The sequence below is a fragment of the Callospermophilus lateralis genome, chromosome 2 (genome assembly GCF_048772815.1).
Source record: "Callospermophilus lateralis isolate mCalLat2 chromosome 2, mCalLat2.hap1, whole genome shotgun sequence".
In the NCBI taxonomy this organism is placed as follows: domain Eukaryota; kingdom Metazoa; phylum Chordata; class Mammalia; order Rodentia; family Sciuridae; genus Callospermophilus; species Callospermophilus lateralis.
Genome location: NC_135306.1, coordinates 140,733,398 through 140,753,513, shown reverse-complemented (window position 1 = coordinate 140,753,513; position 20,116 = coordinate 140,733,398). Strand labels below are relative to the sequence as shown.

The 20,116-nt window shown below is 34.3% G+C and overlaps 1 protein-coding gene across 11 annotated transcripts in view; it reads right to left on the bottom strand.

Moving 5' to 3' along the window:
- Positions 1–20,116, bottom strand: part of Dlg2 (discs large MAGUK scaffold protein 2) — a 1,165,863-nt gene that overhangs the window by 546,135 nt on the left and 599,612 nt on the right. For all 11 annotated transcript variants that reach the window (XM_076843911.2, XM_076843917.2, XM_076843908.2 and 8 more), the window contains one exon: positions 3,567–3,736. In XM_076843911.2, the coding sequence (XP_076700026.1) occupies positions 3,567–3,736 (170 nt within the window). The remainder of the gene's footprint in view (positions 1–3,566; positions 3,737–20,116) is intronic.

The following is a 20,116-nucleotide window of genomic DNA, read 5'->3' as shown; positions in this document are numbered from 1 at the left end:
GCTTGGCAAGCCTAAATGGATTTGCTTATCAATGCTTTGTACATATGATTATCGTTTCTTCTCACTTCTCACTTCTGACTGCCCCCACACAGATACCCCAGCTTCTTTCAATGACCAAATCTCTGATAGTTTAGGGAAATTCTTACATATTGTTAAGATACTCTACATCATATTTGCATATTACCCAAATATTCATTATTGTAATACATAGCTATAAATCACCAAACAGGTAGTTCTATCTGAATATTGGAAGATTAACACTGTTATAAAAGCAGAATCACAAATATCAAAGGTTATCTCAGATTTATCTATCTTTGCAATGGACAGAAGGAATAAAATATAGTATTGAATTATAAAAATATAAAATTTAATTTATATAATCATTTAATTACTGTTTCAAAGAATCCTATAACATTTACTTACAGAAAAGGAAGGAATAACACTCTTTACCTTTTGTGTGCACAGATAAAAACAATCTGCCAATTGAAAATAGTCTGGATATGAAGAAAGTCTATAAAATGGATTAACTGAATGTTTATAACTGTTCAAAATAACTAAAGTGGACATATTCATGATTTCCTAATATCAAACATTATTGATAGGAGAAAGTCAATTATTCAGGTATCTCCTCAGTTCAGATATTTGACAAAATATAGGGGAGGGGAACCAGTTTGTGAATTTGACAGGTTTTTCAGCTTCCCCACTTCTGTTCCTTGAGATCTCCTTTTCATATGCACCCCATTCTTCCAACATGTACAAAAGCAAATGCTTAGTCATTCCTCCACAATTATTTCTTCATTATCTCAACCTTCTCACAGATTGCACCCCAACTAGAAAGCTGGGCCTCATCCTTGACACACCCCTGTCCAGTTTCTTAATAAGTGGCATCAATTGTATTTCCAGCAAAAACCACAAATCCTTTCTCCTTTTCTGCCTCTTCCAAGTAACCCCTAACAGATCTCTTCTTTTGCATTAGAACTTTTTGAGGAGACTCTAGCTGATTCATCTTCATCCTCCACAATGCACATGGCTCTTCATGGTATAAGCTAAACATTGATAGAACTTTCTTTCAAATGTACCATAAGTCAAAAATAATTAAAAGTTGCTAAATGAAGTTAAGATAGCAAGATATTAGATTTAGAATAAGATCAAATTTAATTATTTCATTTATGCTGATTCTGCACTTCCTGTGTTTAAGGCACTGGAAGAGGCATTAGTTATTCAAACAATGATTAGAATAGTTAATTTTCTTGTAAACCAACAAGTTTTATATAGAGAAATCAATTCCAAATCAATGACCTCTGCATAACAACTGTACAAGAAGTGTAACTAACTCAGCATAATTCCAACAGGCCTAATGGGGATTTGGCAGGATCTGGCTTTCACCATGCAAAATTCTTTCCAGTATTATCCTCGTTCTCCTTAGCTCATTACACCAGATCATGTATGATCCCCTATTCTACAGGTTGTGTAATTTTGGTGGATTATTGCCTAAGTATACCTGGTTGATTCATATGCATTTCTAAAGCTTCCCCACACCCCCACTGCCCCATGTTGCAAAGCAATTCCTGCCCCACTCCAGGCTCAAAGAAGAAAAGAGTTCATAATTAAGTAAAGCAGCTGGAGGGTTGCCCAAGTGCCAAAAATAAGGGTTCAAAAGTGTGTTCTTGATAAAATTAAGAAGTTTTGGTTTATCAATTCTCTATATAGCTTTTAAGTGCTCTGCTGAGCAGTTGGAGGTCATCAAGTGACCTGGAAAGTTGGAAGCTTGTGAATGAACTGTAATATTTTGCTGAGTGCTTAAAATTAGTATTTGCCTTAGGGTTGTGCTGAATAATTGATAATAACTGAATTATAGAAATAGCTACATATTATCTAAATGTAGTATGTAGTTTCAATAGAAATAATATGCATGCCTACTTTGTTTAAATTTCAGGTGCACTGCCAATACAATTTTAGTAAATAGATAAGAATAGTAGATAGTCTTTCTTCCATACCACTAAAGAGTATAGTATGAAAATGCTTTATTTTTTTCTTTTCTTGAAATTTAAGTCTGTGATTTTAAAACACTGGAATTTAACCCATGAGAGATCTCTCAGTATTTTCCTTGTATTACCAAACGATTGTTATACAGGCTAAAATCATATACAGTAAATTATACTAAAAATAACATGTTTACTATAGTAATATTTATTGGGCAGTTATTTTGTGTAAGGCTTTATTCTAAATATTTAATGCAAATTGACTCAAATTCTCACAACTTCTCTAAGAACAAGTACTATTTTTATTTGCTTGTTGTAGATAAGAAAAAGCAAAGAGAGGTTAATCATTTTACCCAGCCTCTCAGCTGGTGAGCTGCAGAGGCAGGGTTCCAATCTAAACTTTTGGGGTCTAAAGTCTGAATTCTTCATCAGGCTTGACTGGCTTATTATGTACCCACTATTAGTTTAATGCTTAGTCCTCAGAAAGCTTATGAGGTAGATATACCATTATGATCTCCACTTAATAATGAAGGGGGTGGCCTAATCAAGGTGACTACACCAGTAACTGGCTGAACCAGGCTTTTAAACTCAGTTCTGACTCTTAGGCCTGAAATATTAAAGACCACCTATTACTGTCTCCCAGAGGAAACTGCATGCTTATGTTTTTCAATCACATTTAGTATTAGAATTGAAATAGATTTTAAAGGAAAGGGAAATGGTTCACTCAAAGTGTATAGTGATTAATCTAATCATTACCTAAAAATATTTAAATACTGTAAAGCCAAATAATAGATTTTTCTAAAATGTTTGAATACTACTAAAATAATATTAAATGTTATCATTTTAAAGAATAGTGTTCAAAGGATCATTTTTAAAAGTTGATATGGATTACCCCAGGCCGCGTCCCTTCCCCTCCAACCCCTCTGCCCTATCTAGAGTGTACATGTATGAAGACAGGAATTGGTGTGAATATATTATGTATACAACCAGAGATATGAAAAATGGTGCTCTATATATGTAATAAGAATTATAATGCATTCTACTGTCATATATAAATAAAAAAAAATTACATTTAAAAAAAAGTTGATATGAACTGCCTATGTAGTTCTTCAGAGTAACCACAGTAACATTAGAGATGTGAGACACTTCAAAAACTTATTTTAGTTATTCCAAGTATAAAATACTATATAATACTTTTTGGGCATAATGCATAACAATATCACAAAAATAAAGCAAATCATAAAGTGTTGTAATTGTTATCATTGTTATGTCAGTATAGATTACTACATTACTGAGAGGATTTATCACTTATATCTGAAAAATTAACATGCATTAAAAATTTTTCAGAAAATGTAATTGTTGTTGCTATTTATTATTACTAAGGGCATTCCTATATAAGTCTGTCATTTCCTTATCTGAGTTCATATTAAGAGTTTTGGTTTCTTAGGCTGGGAACATAGATTATTGGTAGAGTATTGCCAACATGCATAAAGTGTTGAGTTTGATCCCCAGTGCCACAAAAATAAAAAATATATATATTTTTTGCTATTCATGTCTAATCATGAGTCATTTAATTTTTATTACCTTTAGGCCCTTTGAACAGCTTGATTTCCACAACGGTCTCTAAAATGGGTCGTCTTCTACGTACATACAACCGGACAATAGACCCTGCTTCTTTGAGAGCTTCCACCGCTTTACTGTGGGAAACCTCTGACACGTCCACTTCATTCACCCGCAAGATACAATCATTGACCCTGAAAAGGAAGAAAAGGAGGCAAGATTCAATAGTGCTGGGAGGATGTCAAAAAGAATATTTTTATATTTGTGACTTTCTACTTTTATGATAATGGGAAGTAAAAAGTATAAGAAATTGCTAAATGTTCAAATTGGAAAGGATATTTAAATTACAAGAAATCAAGAAAACTTTAAGCTCTCTCTGCCTTCCCAGCCTTCCCCACACCGAGCACACTACTAGTCAGTTTCCATCCTGAACTTCAATTCATGCTGACTGAGGCTGCAGGTCTTATGGCATACTTAGGACATGTATTTTAAGTTGTCTGTGAATTACATCATTGTTTTGATTGGTTTTAAACTGGTTTGGTTGAAGGTTATGATTTGAGTGGTTCTCAGGACTTATAACTATGGACTACATAGACATAACAAATGTAACTTTATACATTAAATTTTCTAAAATTCTTAATTTGCTAGTTTTGTAAAAGTAATATACAATCATTTTAGAAAATCTGAAAAATACAAAATGTTGGAAAGATGAAAATTATATATAACTCAATCATCTAAAATAAACCTGCTAACTTTCTGGCAAATTATCTTCAAATACTTTTTCATCAAATTCATCTCACAACATTATAAATATTAAAATTCAGGTTTAATGAAGTTTGAAGAGATTTGCAATCTTGTTCAAAGTACTTATTTTGAAAACTAAGAACTATGGCGAGTTCAATGTCAGACTTTCATTTTTTTTCATTTTCACAATGAAAGGAATAATTAGACTTTTCCATAAACATTTCTGGGTAGTTTACAGTTATGTGGCATAGACTTCAAGTGCTTTTATTTTCACAATAACAATTAGTGATAGCATTAATAGTGGTTAAGAGCATGGGGCTTGATGCTAAAAATGTCATCACTCTATATCCATTCTAGAATTCCCCAACTCAGATCAGCATGTTGCTCAGAGTCAGGGACAAGGGCTACCCATGCCTGAGTTCTCTTTCCTGCCATCACCACACATTCAGCTGCACCTGCTCAGTGTATCTTTAGTTCATTCAGGTTTCTTCACCTTTACTGGTGCCAACTTCATCTCTCACCTGAACTTTCACAATCACCTGCCTCATCTCCTTGAATCCTCACCTGTCACCTTTTAATTTATTCTCTACATAGTAGCCAGGGTAAAGTGAATATGGTTGATTGCTTATGTAACTTCCATTTCCAACTTCCTCTTTCCAGAGTCCAGTTTTGCTTAAGGAGATCTATTATGAGCAAATATTAATTGAATTAATAAATAATAAGTTTCAATTCAATGCTTGGGTCCTCTATTTCCTTAATATTTATCTATGGAAAGTTGTCTTAGCCTCTCTAAGTGTCCATATTCTCATCTTTAAATTGGATATAATAGCAATATGTAGTACAAAGGCTTTGGGGGAAGATTAAAATAGATAATGTACACATGAGCCCTTACAAAGTGCCCAATATGTTCCTGATTAATAGTTGTTATTGATAATGGTGTACTATGCATTGATTTCTAATGTTCCTAACTACTGGATTCTTTCTGTAACCTTGTGGAATAAGACTTATTATTTACATTAGAGAAATGAGAGGAGTAGTTCCAACTGGTTCAGTCTTTTGTTTAAAGCTGTCAGCAATTTGGGTAGACATTGGATTTGATCTCAGGTCTTCTTCACTTCAAAATGTGGGCAATTTCCTCTTAGGACCACATATATCTAATGTGATCAATAGTTTCATATATGTTTTCACAGTATTTCAAACTTTTAGGCCCATAGAAGAGATATTATATAAAAAGTATGGGTAGAATTTTCCTTTGTTTTGTACATAATTTTTCAATGATTGCTTGAGGAGGTGAGCTATAGGAACCCTTGCCTCAGTGAGAACACAGAGCAGCCACAAAATCCTGAGATGGAACATTTTACAAAGATTCAGTGATATCACTCATCATAACAGATGGTATAGCTTTAATAGATTTACACATATATTTCCTCTCTGACTAACAACAACAACAAAAAAAAATCCAGAAAACTACCAATTAAAATAGTTTTGAGAACGTAGGCAGCATGGGTGCCAGCCTCCCTGCAGCAGCTGGTCCTTTGAGAATGGGTAATTTTGTCATCTCATGATAATGCAAAAACATTATGTTTACCATCACCCCATGCTCAGAATACTAATCATATCTTAAAACATTGATTTTCACAAAAGGGAGTGGCTGAATTAGAAAAAATTCTGGAGGCTATATCTATTAAACTACTATTTTTTTCCTCTTGCATACAGTGGGATCCTTAATTGTTAATTACGAGTGTGAAGAAAACAGAGCCCAGAACACATGGTTGTTCCTGAATATGTAGATGAAGTAGGCAGATTCAGTGCAGCACACAGAGCACAGGATGATGAGCTGTCAGGAGGTCTGGATCTGAGCCCCAGCTCTGTATCAACTCTATGATCATGGTCAAGTTACTTTGTCTCTTTGAACTTTAGCTTTCCATGCAAAAAAAGGAAGCATGTCCAGGGGTGGGGAAAGGAGTAACCAGGAAACTAAAGTGTACAGGTATATGTATAAATGGCAAGCTGCCACAGCTATGAAAGTTTTTGCTATTGACAGGTAGGTCAAAGATGTGCTCAGGGATTTGCTGAAGAGAGAACAGGACAGAAATTTAAATATTTTTGGATACCTACTATGTGATATATTAGTATAATCACTGCATTTATTTATTTTCATTTCAATTTATAAAGATTTGATCCCCATTTTATAAATAGTAGAATTTTACTGACAAGGTCACAGTGCTGATGGGGACAGCAAGAAGGTTTTAACCTGGTTTTGTCTTTTTCAAAAGTATATTCTGATACAAAGGTACTCTGAGTTGATCATGTTAAGTTTAAAAAAAAAAATGATAAGGAGGAGTTTACATTCAAATTCTCAAAAAAGAATCAGAGAATGTCAAGCCAAACTAGGACACTCAACTTCCCCCCAGTTCACTTGAAATAGAATTTGTCTAGAGGGTCACAGCTATTTAAAATTAATCTGCTTTCTTTACCAATAGATAACCTTTTCAGTGAAGTTAGCACCCTGTATTCATTTTGAAACATAAAAATGTATCAGCTTCAAATGTAAGGAATACTTTGTCCCAGAACAAAGTACAGCACTTAGAGTGTTTCAGAACCACTGTATTAGAAATCATTTGCATAAAGACTTCCTCCTCACTCCACCAATGTAATTAAGCTGATGCTTTCACTCTTCCCATTCTTTCTGTTCAGACACAAGCCTACAATATTCATTTGTGGAAATTTTCATCTTGTGGATCAGAAGTGTGTGCAAGATTGAAAAAATAATTTTAATCTTCTCCTAGAATTTCCTTTAGAAATTCTGGTACATTTCCTTGAATAAAATATATTAGAAACAAAAAGGACATTTCAATATCAGAAATATTCACAGAATCACATTTAATTTTTTACTTAACTATTAAGTATTCTCTAACATGATGTAGCATTGCTGAAAAATCAAATGATAATGAATTATTTCTTCCACTTTGAGGATATAATTTAAAATAGCATGAAAGATATACTTTTTTCAAAGGTACCAAAATGTATTTTGCTGGTAAAATAAGATTTGTGGTTTTATGCATTTTAAAGGTATTAATTAATTCAAAATGATCAACAAATAATTGTGCTAGAAATTAAAAAAACACTATGTGTAAGTAGTACAGAGGGAAGAATTTAGTTTTCGGCAGGCACAACATCTTTGTTTGTATGTGGCGCTGAGGATCGAACCCGGGCCGCACGCATGCCAGGTGAGTGTGCTACTGCTTGAGCCACATCCCCACCTCTTTGTAGGTGTTTTAAAAAGCACATTTCTTTTACATTTCTTCCAAATGTTCAGTAAGAGACATACATCACAAAGAAACCTTAAGAACATGGACCTGGGAGCCTTCTCCCTACCCAGATATATCTGTTATTTCATCCCAGCTCTAAAATATAGGAGCTGTGTGATTTAGGAAAGTCACTTGACACCTCAAAGCTTCAGTTTCTCCATCAAAAAATAGGGATAGTAAGACTGCTGAATACCTTAAATGAGATAAGGCAACTGAACTACTTAGCTAAGTGCCTGACAAACAGTAAATATCAATTAATGTTTGTTATTGTTATGCAAAAAAAGAGACATGAGGTATTTGCATAGGAGAGCATGCAAAGAGACCCAGTAGAGGAAAAAGATAGTAAAAAGAGGAGAGAGCTAAAATCCAGATGCTGAAAGGAGTTAATAAATTTTGTTTACAAAAGGCAGGAAGAGGTGAGATGAATGGTATTTTCAGAAAGAAAAATGTAAAAATAGGGCATTTAGTAAGTCTTGCTTGATGAAGCACAATGGAATTTCTCTTTAACATTACATTTGTCTGCCCACAGAGAATTTCAGTTACAAATTAGCTTTATAGCAGCTCTTCTCAAGACAAGCACACTTGGCAGAATTCCTACCAACTCATGCCCACTCTGTCCTTGGCCCACTCCCCACTATACCTAACTATGCTCAGACTCTCTCACTATTTAATTCAAAAGGAGTTTTAAGCCACAGGGTCTGAGAGTTAACTTTGCATCAATTATTATTATTTAGGGATGTCCTCTAATTGGCCTATCCTTTATTGTTTCTATTCCATATAATTCCTTTTTTTTTTCAAATAGATGGATAAATTACAGATCAAAGAACCACATAATGGAGAAACCTGATCAATGTTTAAGGTGCTAGATGAAATATGATAATGCATGATCAAACAGAAAAACTCACAAGCTGGGGAATTATACTGCATCCATGTACAGAGAACAATCAATCACTTTTCAAAAATCAGAATCTGTTTAAAAGCAATAACTTTACAGATTCTATGTGAATTATAATGAAACCAGAAACGTTTTGAAGGTTAAGATGTCAAAAAAATCTTTTAAATTTTATTCCTAGAGTTCCTGAAGATAGGTAGATAGGTTGATAACAAATAACAGAAGCCAAGACTTTAAGACAGAAAGACAGAAGATCACACTCACATTCAAGCAGAAATGAACTTGAATGGTCCTGCTTATCATGACCTATTATAAATACCCTAAATTATGTCTTTCTGCTCTCTTTCTCTGTCTTCCTCTCATAAAGCACATGTAAGTATTCCTGGGGATCTTTAAAGTCCATCCACAAGTTAAGGTTCTTCCTTGTTGAAACTTGTCCCTTATTTCACTGACCTCACTAGGGGCTATTAGTATATTAAAACTGAAAATTAAAGGATGGAAATCAGCACAAGTCAAAAGTTTTCCAGGACAAGAAGAAGACTAATGTTTTGGAAGCATATGATATGTGCCAATTATATTACATTAAACTAGGCCTTTTCCAAGCAAACATCCACATCATTTCAGAAGGACTGACAAGTTCATATAACTTACCCTGGATCATGTGGCAAGTTTGGCCAGTCCTTGTTTTGGGCAATGTGGAACTGAACTCATGAAATTCAGAGACTTTGTATGAACAGAAAAAAATAGAAACTTGAGAGCTGAATATGTGACATAATTTTTTTCCTATGTTGACTGTGAAATGTCAAAAAACTCTCTGCAAGAATACCAGAACAAAGTAGAAATACAGGAAGAAGCCAGGACTGCAGATAAAGGCCAGCGTCCTTCCAGATGCCCCAAGATGCCTCAATGTGTGGTTGCTCTTTCCAGGATTAGTTGTCCATGGATCTTGAATTTGAGAAGACACTCCAAACTGTTACAATTAATCCCCACCTTTGGATTAAATAAACTTAGATATATCTTTGCTACTTGCTAACAAATAATTTTCACTGATATAGGGAGACTTTATAACCAACACTTTAATTGTGTTAGCTTCTTTAGCGCATTATTATTTTCCTTTTAATACTTCAAGTTTACTTCTGGAAAAGTCATTTCTTCCCCAGATAGTTGGTCCAGTAGTGTGAAATATTAATAAACTTACCAAACTTAGCTAATAAAAATATAAGACACTCAGTGAAATTTTAATTTCACATAAGAAATGTTATTCAGATTAAATATGTTCTTAGTATAAGAATATTATACACCATGTTTGAGATATACTTACCTTAAATATTATTTTTGTTTATCTAAAATTCAAATTTAAGTGTACCATATTTATAAAAACACTTATTATACTATATTGTGATCTCAGATTTATTCAAGACATAATGCCTAGTCTTGAATAAAGCACATAGTAGGAGGTGTACATATTGTGTAGTGTGTATATCTTCTTTAATCTAAACAGAAATAGCAAAATGAATATATCACTGCCTAAATTTTATAGCAGAAACTAAAGTTACCTAATTAAAGTTACCGAAAGCTTTACAATATCAATAGGGAATATCTAGATAATTTCAAAGCTTATGCATTGCACTATCCATACTTCTCAGAGTTGTTAAAAATAATGTCATTTATTTAAAGATGAATTCTAGTTTCCCATCATTGGGGTCAAGGAACTACTGAAAAGCAGTACAGACAGGCCAAAAAACAAAGTCTAGATCTATCCTTCTCAAATTTTGGAGTTCATGAGCGTCACCTGGAGGGTTTATTAGACCATAGATCACTAGATTCAATTCCTAGATGTTTTGTTCTTATGTTGCTTTTCTTTTCTTCTCTGTCCCCACGTTTTTTTGTGTTGAGGATTGAGCCTTGCACCTGCTAAGCATGCACTCTACCACCGAGTTACATATTTTTCCTGTCCCTATTGAATTTCTGATTCAGTAGATGTGGAATAGGAGAAAAGATTCAAATTTCTAAGTTCTAGGTTATCCTGGTAATGCTGGATGGGGCCATATCCTGAAAACCACTGCTCTAGGTTTGGAAGGGGTATTCAATTTGGCTCATATGTAGTTCATTCTAAATTGACAGAAGTTCTCAACCTTAAATAGACAAACTGATGATGAGAAAAAGTCTACATTCTAGAAAACTAACCCCTTCAATGTTCATCTTTTCCTTATTTGGAACAAAGTCTTAAAGGTAACCTAGACCAAGAGAGAACTCTGTGAGCCTTTACACATAAAAACCCTTTTCCAGCTTGCATTTTATATCTGAGATTCTTTTCCTGACTCCTTTCCTTTGGTAAAGACCAATTGATAGCCACTTCATCCTACATTTTAAAAAAATATAGTACAACTTCTCTCATCTCTAATTCTTGTTGGGAGTAACTCAGGTTTATGATCCATAGAAGCCATCTTCCACAGTGAACGTACTGTTTTTCTCTATTTGCCACTTCATTTCCCTTATATAAAATGCTTGCAGAATTCTCTGCAGCTGTCATCTGGGAAACATCACAGTTTTCCACAATGGGGAAAGAAATTGCTATTTCAGCATCAGTGATTGGTCTTTTGGCATTTTCCTGGAGAAGCAGAGAGGCCAGTAACAAATCTCAAGCCAGGCAACCTAATGGCTGTAATGAGGAAAATAGACATTGAATGGGAATTTCAAAGGGAGAGAATCATAGGACTGGACATTACTAATTCCTCTCAATCTGATACTCTGTCCACAGACAGGACTGCATGTCAACTTTCATTCACCAGGTACTCCCCCTGCCCCTGGATTCAACCCTGCAGAAGTTGCCTAGATGGTTTTCTGATGCCAGGTGAATGGGTCCCTCTCTATTTCATCCTGACACACAAAACCAGGTTTGCCTTTCTAAAGCAGTTCTGTTATTGTTTACTTTCCCCTCAAAACTCATCAAGAATTACTTACGATATGTGAAATAAAAACTGTGACTTATTTTTGTATTCCTGGTGTCTTGTACACATTTGTTAATTAAGAAAGAATGAACATCATGCATGGCCTCTAAATCTGCCCCTCTTTTTATACCTCTTCAAATGAACTAGGCATGTCACTGCATTTAATTTCATGTTGCTCTCTTTATTTCAAATGCCCTCATAACCAAAACCAGCCTTAGGAGAGGACGAGCTCATACTCCTCGCTTTTTAAAATGCTTCCAAAGCACTCAAGTCCTCCTTTGTCCATAATGCCTCAAGTACAAATATATGCTAGATTCTCATCAAAAAGCTATAGATTGATTTGATATCTTGCAAAGCCTAAAATGATGAGGACCATACAGTAAGAAATATACTTTAAAATCTTGGGTCTGATTTCCTATTTTCCTCTATTCTAATTCCAGATACTGATCAGTGTATTTGGAGTTCATAATTATACATTTTCTCAATCTAATTCAACTTAGCTTTATGGTATCAATAAACATTTCAGAAAAGAAAGTTGAGAACCACAAGGAGCATGGTATGATGGAAGAAATCTGAGTTATAAACCAGATATGAATTCTAATCCTGGTTCTTCCACTTTCCTGTTAAGTGATTTTTCTCTCTGTCTTTTAAGTGGGATTCAGTGATTTTAAAATTCTCTTCTAGTTCTGGTGTTCTATGAAACTAAATTTAAGGTCACATGAGCCTGGCACTTGTCTACATGGAAGTCCACAGTGCACTTGGAAAGGATCAAAGGGCAAGACTATCCACATTTCCTCCCCAAGAGATATCCTCCCCTTCCCCTTCCATCTTCAACCAAGGTAAGTCGTTTCATTACTCAAAATGGAGGATTTCTTTTCTCTAAGCCACATGTCTCACCTACCATAATTTATACTTTTGGATTTAGTTTTTTGTTCCTCACTTATTTTATTTACTTCTTGATCTTATTGTTAATCACTTAAATTCTGGGGGAAAAAAATGCCATAACTTGTTTTATTGCTTCTAGCTTTCTCCATATAATTCCCCTTCCATTTTATTACCAGAATGATGTTATTGAAATATAAACTTAATTGTTTTATTCTATATTGAATAATCCTCAATTACTCTCTATAACAGATTTTTAAACATTTAAAAATTCTAAGCAAAGAAGCTCTTTCTTCAAATTAAACCTTCCTTAGAAGCCAGATAATGAACATTCATAATGGCTTATCTCATAACAGAAAAGGTAGAGTTTCCATAATTTCTACAGCAGGGAAGAAATGAAAATCAGAACATAGCCTGATGAAAGGCTCTGTTTGTGACCCTCAGAGGACTCAGGGATCTAGAGTCAGAGTGCCCTACACGGTGGGGAGAGGCTAGTCAGTGTAGGAGGAATCCAGCAAGCCTCTTTGTTCCAGCTCAGTGTCCTGATACTGAACTGTGTCTGCAAGGGGGTGCCTTTCTCTAATTCACATAAAGGCTTCTTATGGCTACAGATGGCAGTGAGTATAGATTTCTGTGCAATGTAGATTGAACCCACTTGCCCACAGACCTTCACCTAACACACAAGTCTTTCAATAGTCTGTTTCTATTCACCTCTCCAACTTTGTTTCTTACTATATGGTTACAAGTTCATTGGCCAGACCTCTTCTTCTACCTGGATTAGTCACCTCCAGACCCCATGTGGTCTGTTAAGTACCTTACATACCTTTCAAATTTCATGCCTACACTGAAGTAGCTTTACAACTTGACAGGGGATATAGAGAAACAAGCTAGTAAAATTTAGTGTTACTGCTGTGTTAAAAACAATACAGAGTGTTGCAGGAGCACATAATGAGATAACGTGGTTCTAAGGAAGCTGGGGAAAACTTCTCAGAGAATTTGAGGTAGCTAATCTGAAGGTTAAAAAGAAGATAGCCAGGTAAATAAAGAAAGGGAAAAGTGTTCCTGGCATAGCTTAGTGGCTGATGAGGTGAGGAACAGAAATCAAGCTATGAAGGGCCTTTGTTTTTTTTTGTTTTGTTTTGTTTTAAATTTTTATTTATTTATTTTTTAGTCATACATGACAGTAGAATGCATTTTGATATATAATACATACTTGGAATGTACATACATCAATCATATTGTCTATTCTATTCTGCTGCCCATAGGAAGGGCCCTTGTAAGGCATGTTAAGGAATTTGGGCTTGAACCTAAGGGCAATGGAAAGTGATCATTCTGTGCAAAACTAGAATAGTGTTATAGAAGAGCTCTCCAAGTACAGTGTGGAGATACACATTTGATTAAACTTGGAGGGTGAAGTTAAGGTAGAAGAAGGCAAGGACTGTGGCTAAATGTTACTACAGAATTCTGATAAAAGATATGTAGCCCAGAATAGACTACTGGCAGTGGCAGTCAGGATAGGGACTGGTGAGGGGGAGGATTAGTATCTACTAGATATGCTGACAGATTAGATTTAGGAGGAAAGAAAGAGAAGAAATATTTTGTTTATTTCCATTTATAAATTATGAGTCACTTGGGGGAGAAATTGTACCTCATTCAGTTTTGCATGTTTAGTGCCTCAGATGGCATCTGGCACAGAATATATGTTTGATAAATAAGTAAATGTAGACGTGTGGAAGTTAGTCAATGACATCTTGCTGCCAGTATCCACACCAACCCAACAAGAATGCTGTGTGTTCTCATGCCATCTTATCCTTCCTGCTCTAAAGACAGTGAATTCAAATTTAATCACCCTAACAAACAGGCTTATTTGCATTAAAACAAAGAGCTCCAGTGAGAGGGTAAGGTCCAAACAAAAACAAATGATCACTAGCAATAAGAGATCAAATACTAGTTGAAACGAGTATGTATGTAGTATTCATACACATTCAACCAACATTTATTGAGCATATGCTATACATTGCCAGATATGGTATAGATGCTGAGGAGACAATGGTGAACCAGGAAGATACTAGCCCTTGACACACAGAATAGGGAGGAAGAGATCTACAAAAGCACACCACAGGATTAGCAGCCTCTATCATGTACCCATAAGACCAGTGCTAGACTGAGCGTGTCTTCCCAACTTTACACTTTAGGTTTTAATGCCAAGTTTTTGTTTATTATTTGTCTGATTATATTAATTCTTAAAGTTTAGTTTCTACAGAAATAGGAGGAGAAATGATCCATAAGCAAGAATTCAAGTATACCATGCTGCAAACTGCTTGCAAATATTTCCTTTATTTCAAACTATTGTTCACTTCCGAGAGTATAAGAGGTATTCCCCAATGCCCCCCAGACCCTGAAATGTAAAGTATCTTACAAGCCATCTAATGAGTTTTGTGCTTATACTTACAGAGGGCAAATACATACTTGATGGCAAGTTATTTTAGTAGTCTCTAAGATGTTTAAGATATTCAAGAGGAGATTTTTTGCATTTTTAAAGATTCTTAATATGATAAATGTCAAATCTCATGGCAAGTAAGTTCACTAGTTACTATAAGGAATTCATTTTGAACATTTATGCAATTCAGTTAGAAAATGAGATACTTATGTTACTTAATTCATTTGTTTTCTCTTATTTATTATATTCCTTCCTCTAGAAGGCAAATTATATGACAGAAGAAATCTTATCTGTTACTTTGTTACTACTAAGGGTTAAGCTGGATTCCTTACATGATAAGGCACCATCCATCTAAATTTCCTTATTCCTTTGTTTCTCTCACTGTCCACATCCACATCAGCACTACTGATTGCTTCTCATTCCAATATATTCCCCAGTCAATCCACTTCTCTTCATATCCACTACTCCCACTTTCACCCAGACATGTTGATTCACAGATTCTATTCCTATTCTCTGTAATATTATTTATGTGGAAGCTTGGGTCCAAATTTTGAAATTTAAGTCAACTGGTGTACTCATCCTTTGCTTAAACAATGCAAACTCTGCCTGTATCATTTAAGAGGAAATCCAAGGCTCTTATTCACCATATGAAACCTTGGCTTCTACTTACTCTGTATTTTATTTCTCTACCACTGTCACCTGACCCTTCTCTCCAACCTCACTGGTTCTATTTCTATTCCTAGGATATTCCTGGCTCAATTCTGCCTTAGGGGACTTGAATTTACTATTTCCTCAGCTTTGAGAGATTTTTTGCTTATCTTTAATCTGCTATCTTTGTTTTGTTATCAAGATCTTTGCTTAAGAATCATCTCTTCAGAAGAACTTAACTTGATCACTTAACTAAAAGTAGCCACTAGGCATTCATCACTCTGCCTTTTTCTATGCATAGCACTTATTATTTTGGAATATTTTTTATATTTGTTTATGTTCTGCCCAACAGATAAAAATATAAGCTCCTTAGAGCAGGAACATAGTCTTGTTGAATATTTTATCTTTAGTGCCTATGACAATGAGTGTTCAGCCCATAGTAAGTACTCAATAAACAGTCAAATAACAAATGAATAAAGTACTCAATAAACAGTCAAATAACAAATGAATTATTGAATGAAGGGATGAGTGAATGAATAATAGTTCTACATAGTTTAGATTGGGCTTAGTATCAATAAAGCATATGTAATGTTGCTGCCCGAATTTGAATTCTGATAGCTCTAACTCGAAGACCTTCTTAAATTCAAACCTATAATTATTGGAATTATTCGGAATTGGCAAAGGTTGTGAGCAATTCTCTATACAGCAGATAATGCTAAATTGCCTGAAGGTACTAATTTTCAAGGGTAGACGATTAGCAATGCTGCTTTCTGACCTTTTCTGAGCTACGATAATCAGCTGTTATTGTTTATGTGATTTCATAATATCCACACTCCTCACCTCTTCCTAGGCTAAATCACATTTCATAAAAACAAACTCAAATTAACTTTGTAATGAAAACCGATGACCCATTTTCAGATTAATGGTGACATTCTGTGATTTCATAAAACCAGAGCCAGAGAACTGGTGTGTATAAATGTATGCTTACTTCCTTACACTTGTTCTCAGCTGTGAAGATATAATTCAGAGGCCTGCGGATGAAGAAAGGTATCTTGCTCACAAATACTTTCTTGATTCTCAGTTATTGGGTTTCATTGAAAGTCATAATTTTTTTTTTAACGTTTGAAACACAAAGAAATCCCATTGGTGTCAGTGATTCGTACTTTCTGCATGGCTTTATAACTGTTCATGAGACTTTTGTTTTGGAGCATGGCAAAGTAGGGGCGTCTGTGATGGGCAACTTCATGGAAGGCGGTTTTAGGTAACAGGGCAGTAGGGGAGAGAAGCAAAAGATACAAGAGAGCCAAAATCAAAATCACTCATTTCCTAGGTGATAATTGTAGTAGCCTCTGTTACTAACTTCTATCTCTCTAGCTGTTCAGAAATAAAGCATTACATATTAGCCTTACAGTTTCTCCTCTTGTTTTTTTGCTTGTTTGTTTGTTTTGGTTGTTGTTTTGCCATCTATCACTTCTATTCATGCTGCTGTCTCTTGATCCTTATGTTACAATTGTTGGGCAAATTTTCAACCCTAATTGAACCTAACTTTCTATCTTCTTCATTGCCTTTTCCAGAGCAGCTGAACACTGAAGTGTAGAGAAAACCCTCAAATGAAGGGACTCACTATAAATTTATGATCTCCAAATGTAACACTGCCCTTCACCCTGGTCAGCTTATTTCTTTGCAAAGGTGATCTCCAAAACATTTCTTTCTTGAGTCACTTCTAGTAAATAAATTTGGGACAGATTGAAATCTGTTCCAAAGAAAAATGAACCCATCTGATGAAAAATCCATCAGTTTCTTATGCAAGATTCACATATCACAACATGAAAAACCATGTTCTACTCTATTCCTATTATAATGGATCAAGTGTTCCTTCTGATTCAGAAGAATTCACATCTTTTAAAAGACCTCAGTGATCACTTAGATGTTGCAGTCTACATCTTCAAACCCAGTTTTTACTTAAGCCATTTTCTGAATAGTCAAACACATTTTGGTATCTCCTATTTTTAAAAAGCAATTAACCTGGCAACTCGTCTTGCCTATCATTCTGTCTCTTTCATCTTCACAAATCACTCTTATCAGAAGAGCTGTTTATAGACCATTTTTTTTCTTTTCTCTTATTAAACTCTGAGCCCCTCACAATACCCCTATCAAAAATAACATGGAAAATAGCTCCTATCAAAAATAACAAAAAAATATTCCTACTAAATTGACCAATGTGTTAGATTTGGCTAAATCTAGTGTAATCTCTTTAGTCTTCTTAGAGTATCTCACAATAATGTGAAGTTCAACTGTTCATTCCCTCATTGAAATGCTCTATTATCTTCCATGATTCTGCTTGCTCTTGTTTTCCTTTCTAACATTCTGGTTACTCTTTCTTACATATTCATTTTAGTTCTCTAGTATACTGGTCTTCATACTTATAAAATAAGAAAGAAGGGGAAAAAAACCCAACCATGCTCCATTTTGCATATTTCAAGTTGACATCTCATTTTTTTTCATCATAAATTTAAATAGTATCAAAGGATATAATTTTTGGCCTACTTTGGACTGTGAAATTCTATTTTTTTCACATTTACATCACTACTTCAAATATAACCAGTGGAATTATATACATACTGATTTGAAGTCCATGCTCACAATTTAAAATATGAATCAATAAGATCTCAAGTAGCTAGAAATTTACATATTTCTTTTTTTCTTCCCAAACTATGTTTCCATTCTACTTAACCCACAGAGTTTTATCCTAATACACTTTTATGTTAGAACATTTTATGTCCACTATTCTAACATTGTTATATGAAACAATAATGCATGTTTAAATAGTCTTCTGTTTTTTTTTTCCAAATTTTCTGTGACCCTAAGACCATATACTTCAAAATTTCTACAGGATTGAAATCTTGAGTTGTGATAATTAATAGCATACAATCAAAATAACTAAAATGTATTATGAAATTCAATCTATAAATCTAAAATAATAAAAAATAAAACTGTACTGGGAATTCTTCTCCTAAAGGGACAAGTGGAGCTTTCTGAAATTAGCTCCTGACTCCATAGATTAAAATAAATTAAGATTAAAATAAAGAGTCAGAATTCCCTTCTTCATTTATATGGATTGTCAGAGCTTGGAAATCTTGTTTATATAAGTAATTCTTTGGGAATGGGAAGAGAACTTTGCATTCCTTCTTCCAAGTTATAGACCCTAAATCCTATGATCTATAGTTAAAATTATTTTAGTAATCTGGCAACCAACACTTTTCAATTTTCTTAAAGCAAAAAACAAAACAAAACAAAAAAACAACCAAATGATTTAATGAAAGAAAGAATTTGTCACACAATTTTTGATTTCATAGATTTTTTTTTCACTCTAGACAGTAATGTATTAGGTTTTTTTTTTTTCTTTATGCCTAGAGAAATTAGCCACAGTAAAATTTGGAATGGACAAGATATATACTTTTCCTTTGAAAAACGGTACAATAGTAAGTATAATTTGGAAGCAGGAAAGAAGTGCCACCACAAAGCTACAAGCTACTTCTCAGATAGATCAAATTAAAGATCTGGAAATTAAGTGCTATAAATTTTTCATGTACTTCTAGGAGCATGCATTACTCAAATTTAAAAGCCTCTTAACTTATACCCCAAAGTTTGAAACTCCTCGGTACTTAGTCCCTGGGGGTCCTTTTTATTTTTTACCTTATTTTTAATCTTATAACTTTTCAAAGCAATCTCTTAATTCTTTTAGCTTTAACAAATTTTTAGTATCATTTCTAGTCAGTCTCTCGAAATTCCAAAGCTGTATGTCCAACCATTTCTTTGCTATCTCCACTTATTCCTTATAAGCATATGAAACTTTATATTGTCCAAAGTGGAACTATTCAACTTAACTTTCAACTTTGCTTCTCCACCAGTCTTTATAACTGGCTATACTCCATAGCTCAAAGTCATCCTTTAGTAATTCAACGAGATGGTGAATTCTATGCAACCAAAAATTTACACTCAGCACCTCATATGGGGCCTTAGAGAAGGCATAGATGAATTATTTGAAAGACTAATACTTTTTCTCACTTCCTATTCCTATTAATTATGAATATTTATCAAGTTTATTCCTTATTTTTAAAAAACTGCATCCACTTTTCTCACTGTCAATATTCAGTGATAACCTAAATTATTATAATACTTTCTTTTTTAAAATATTTTTTCCAATTTATTAATTTTTTATTTGTTCTCATCAGTTATACATGACAGCAGAATGCTCCTCGATTCGTTGTACACAAATGGAGCACAATTTTTCACTTATCTGGTTGTACATGAAGTAGAGTCACACCATTCAAGCAATCATACATGTACCTATGGTAATGGTGTCCGTCCCATTCCACCATCTTTCCTACCCACATTTACAATAGCTTCTTAAACTTTTCTACCTACAAGCTCTCTCATCAGCTAAGCCAAACTCCCACAACAATCAGAGCAACTTCTGCCTAGGCAACATCCCATTTAGTCATTTTTCCCATTGTACATTCAAGATTTTATATTACTTTTAGATGGATAAAAACCAACTACTTACTATGGCACTCAAGGCTCTGTCTTATTTTTTACCTGCTCACTTTCACATTGTGTCAGTCTACCCTGTCTCACCAGGGACAGTCCCAATGACCTCTTCTCAATTCCTTCTTAGGCCTTTGGATAGGCTCTCTCAGCCTAAA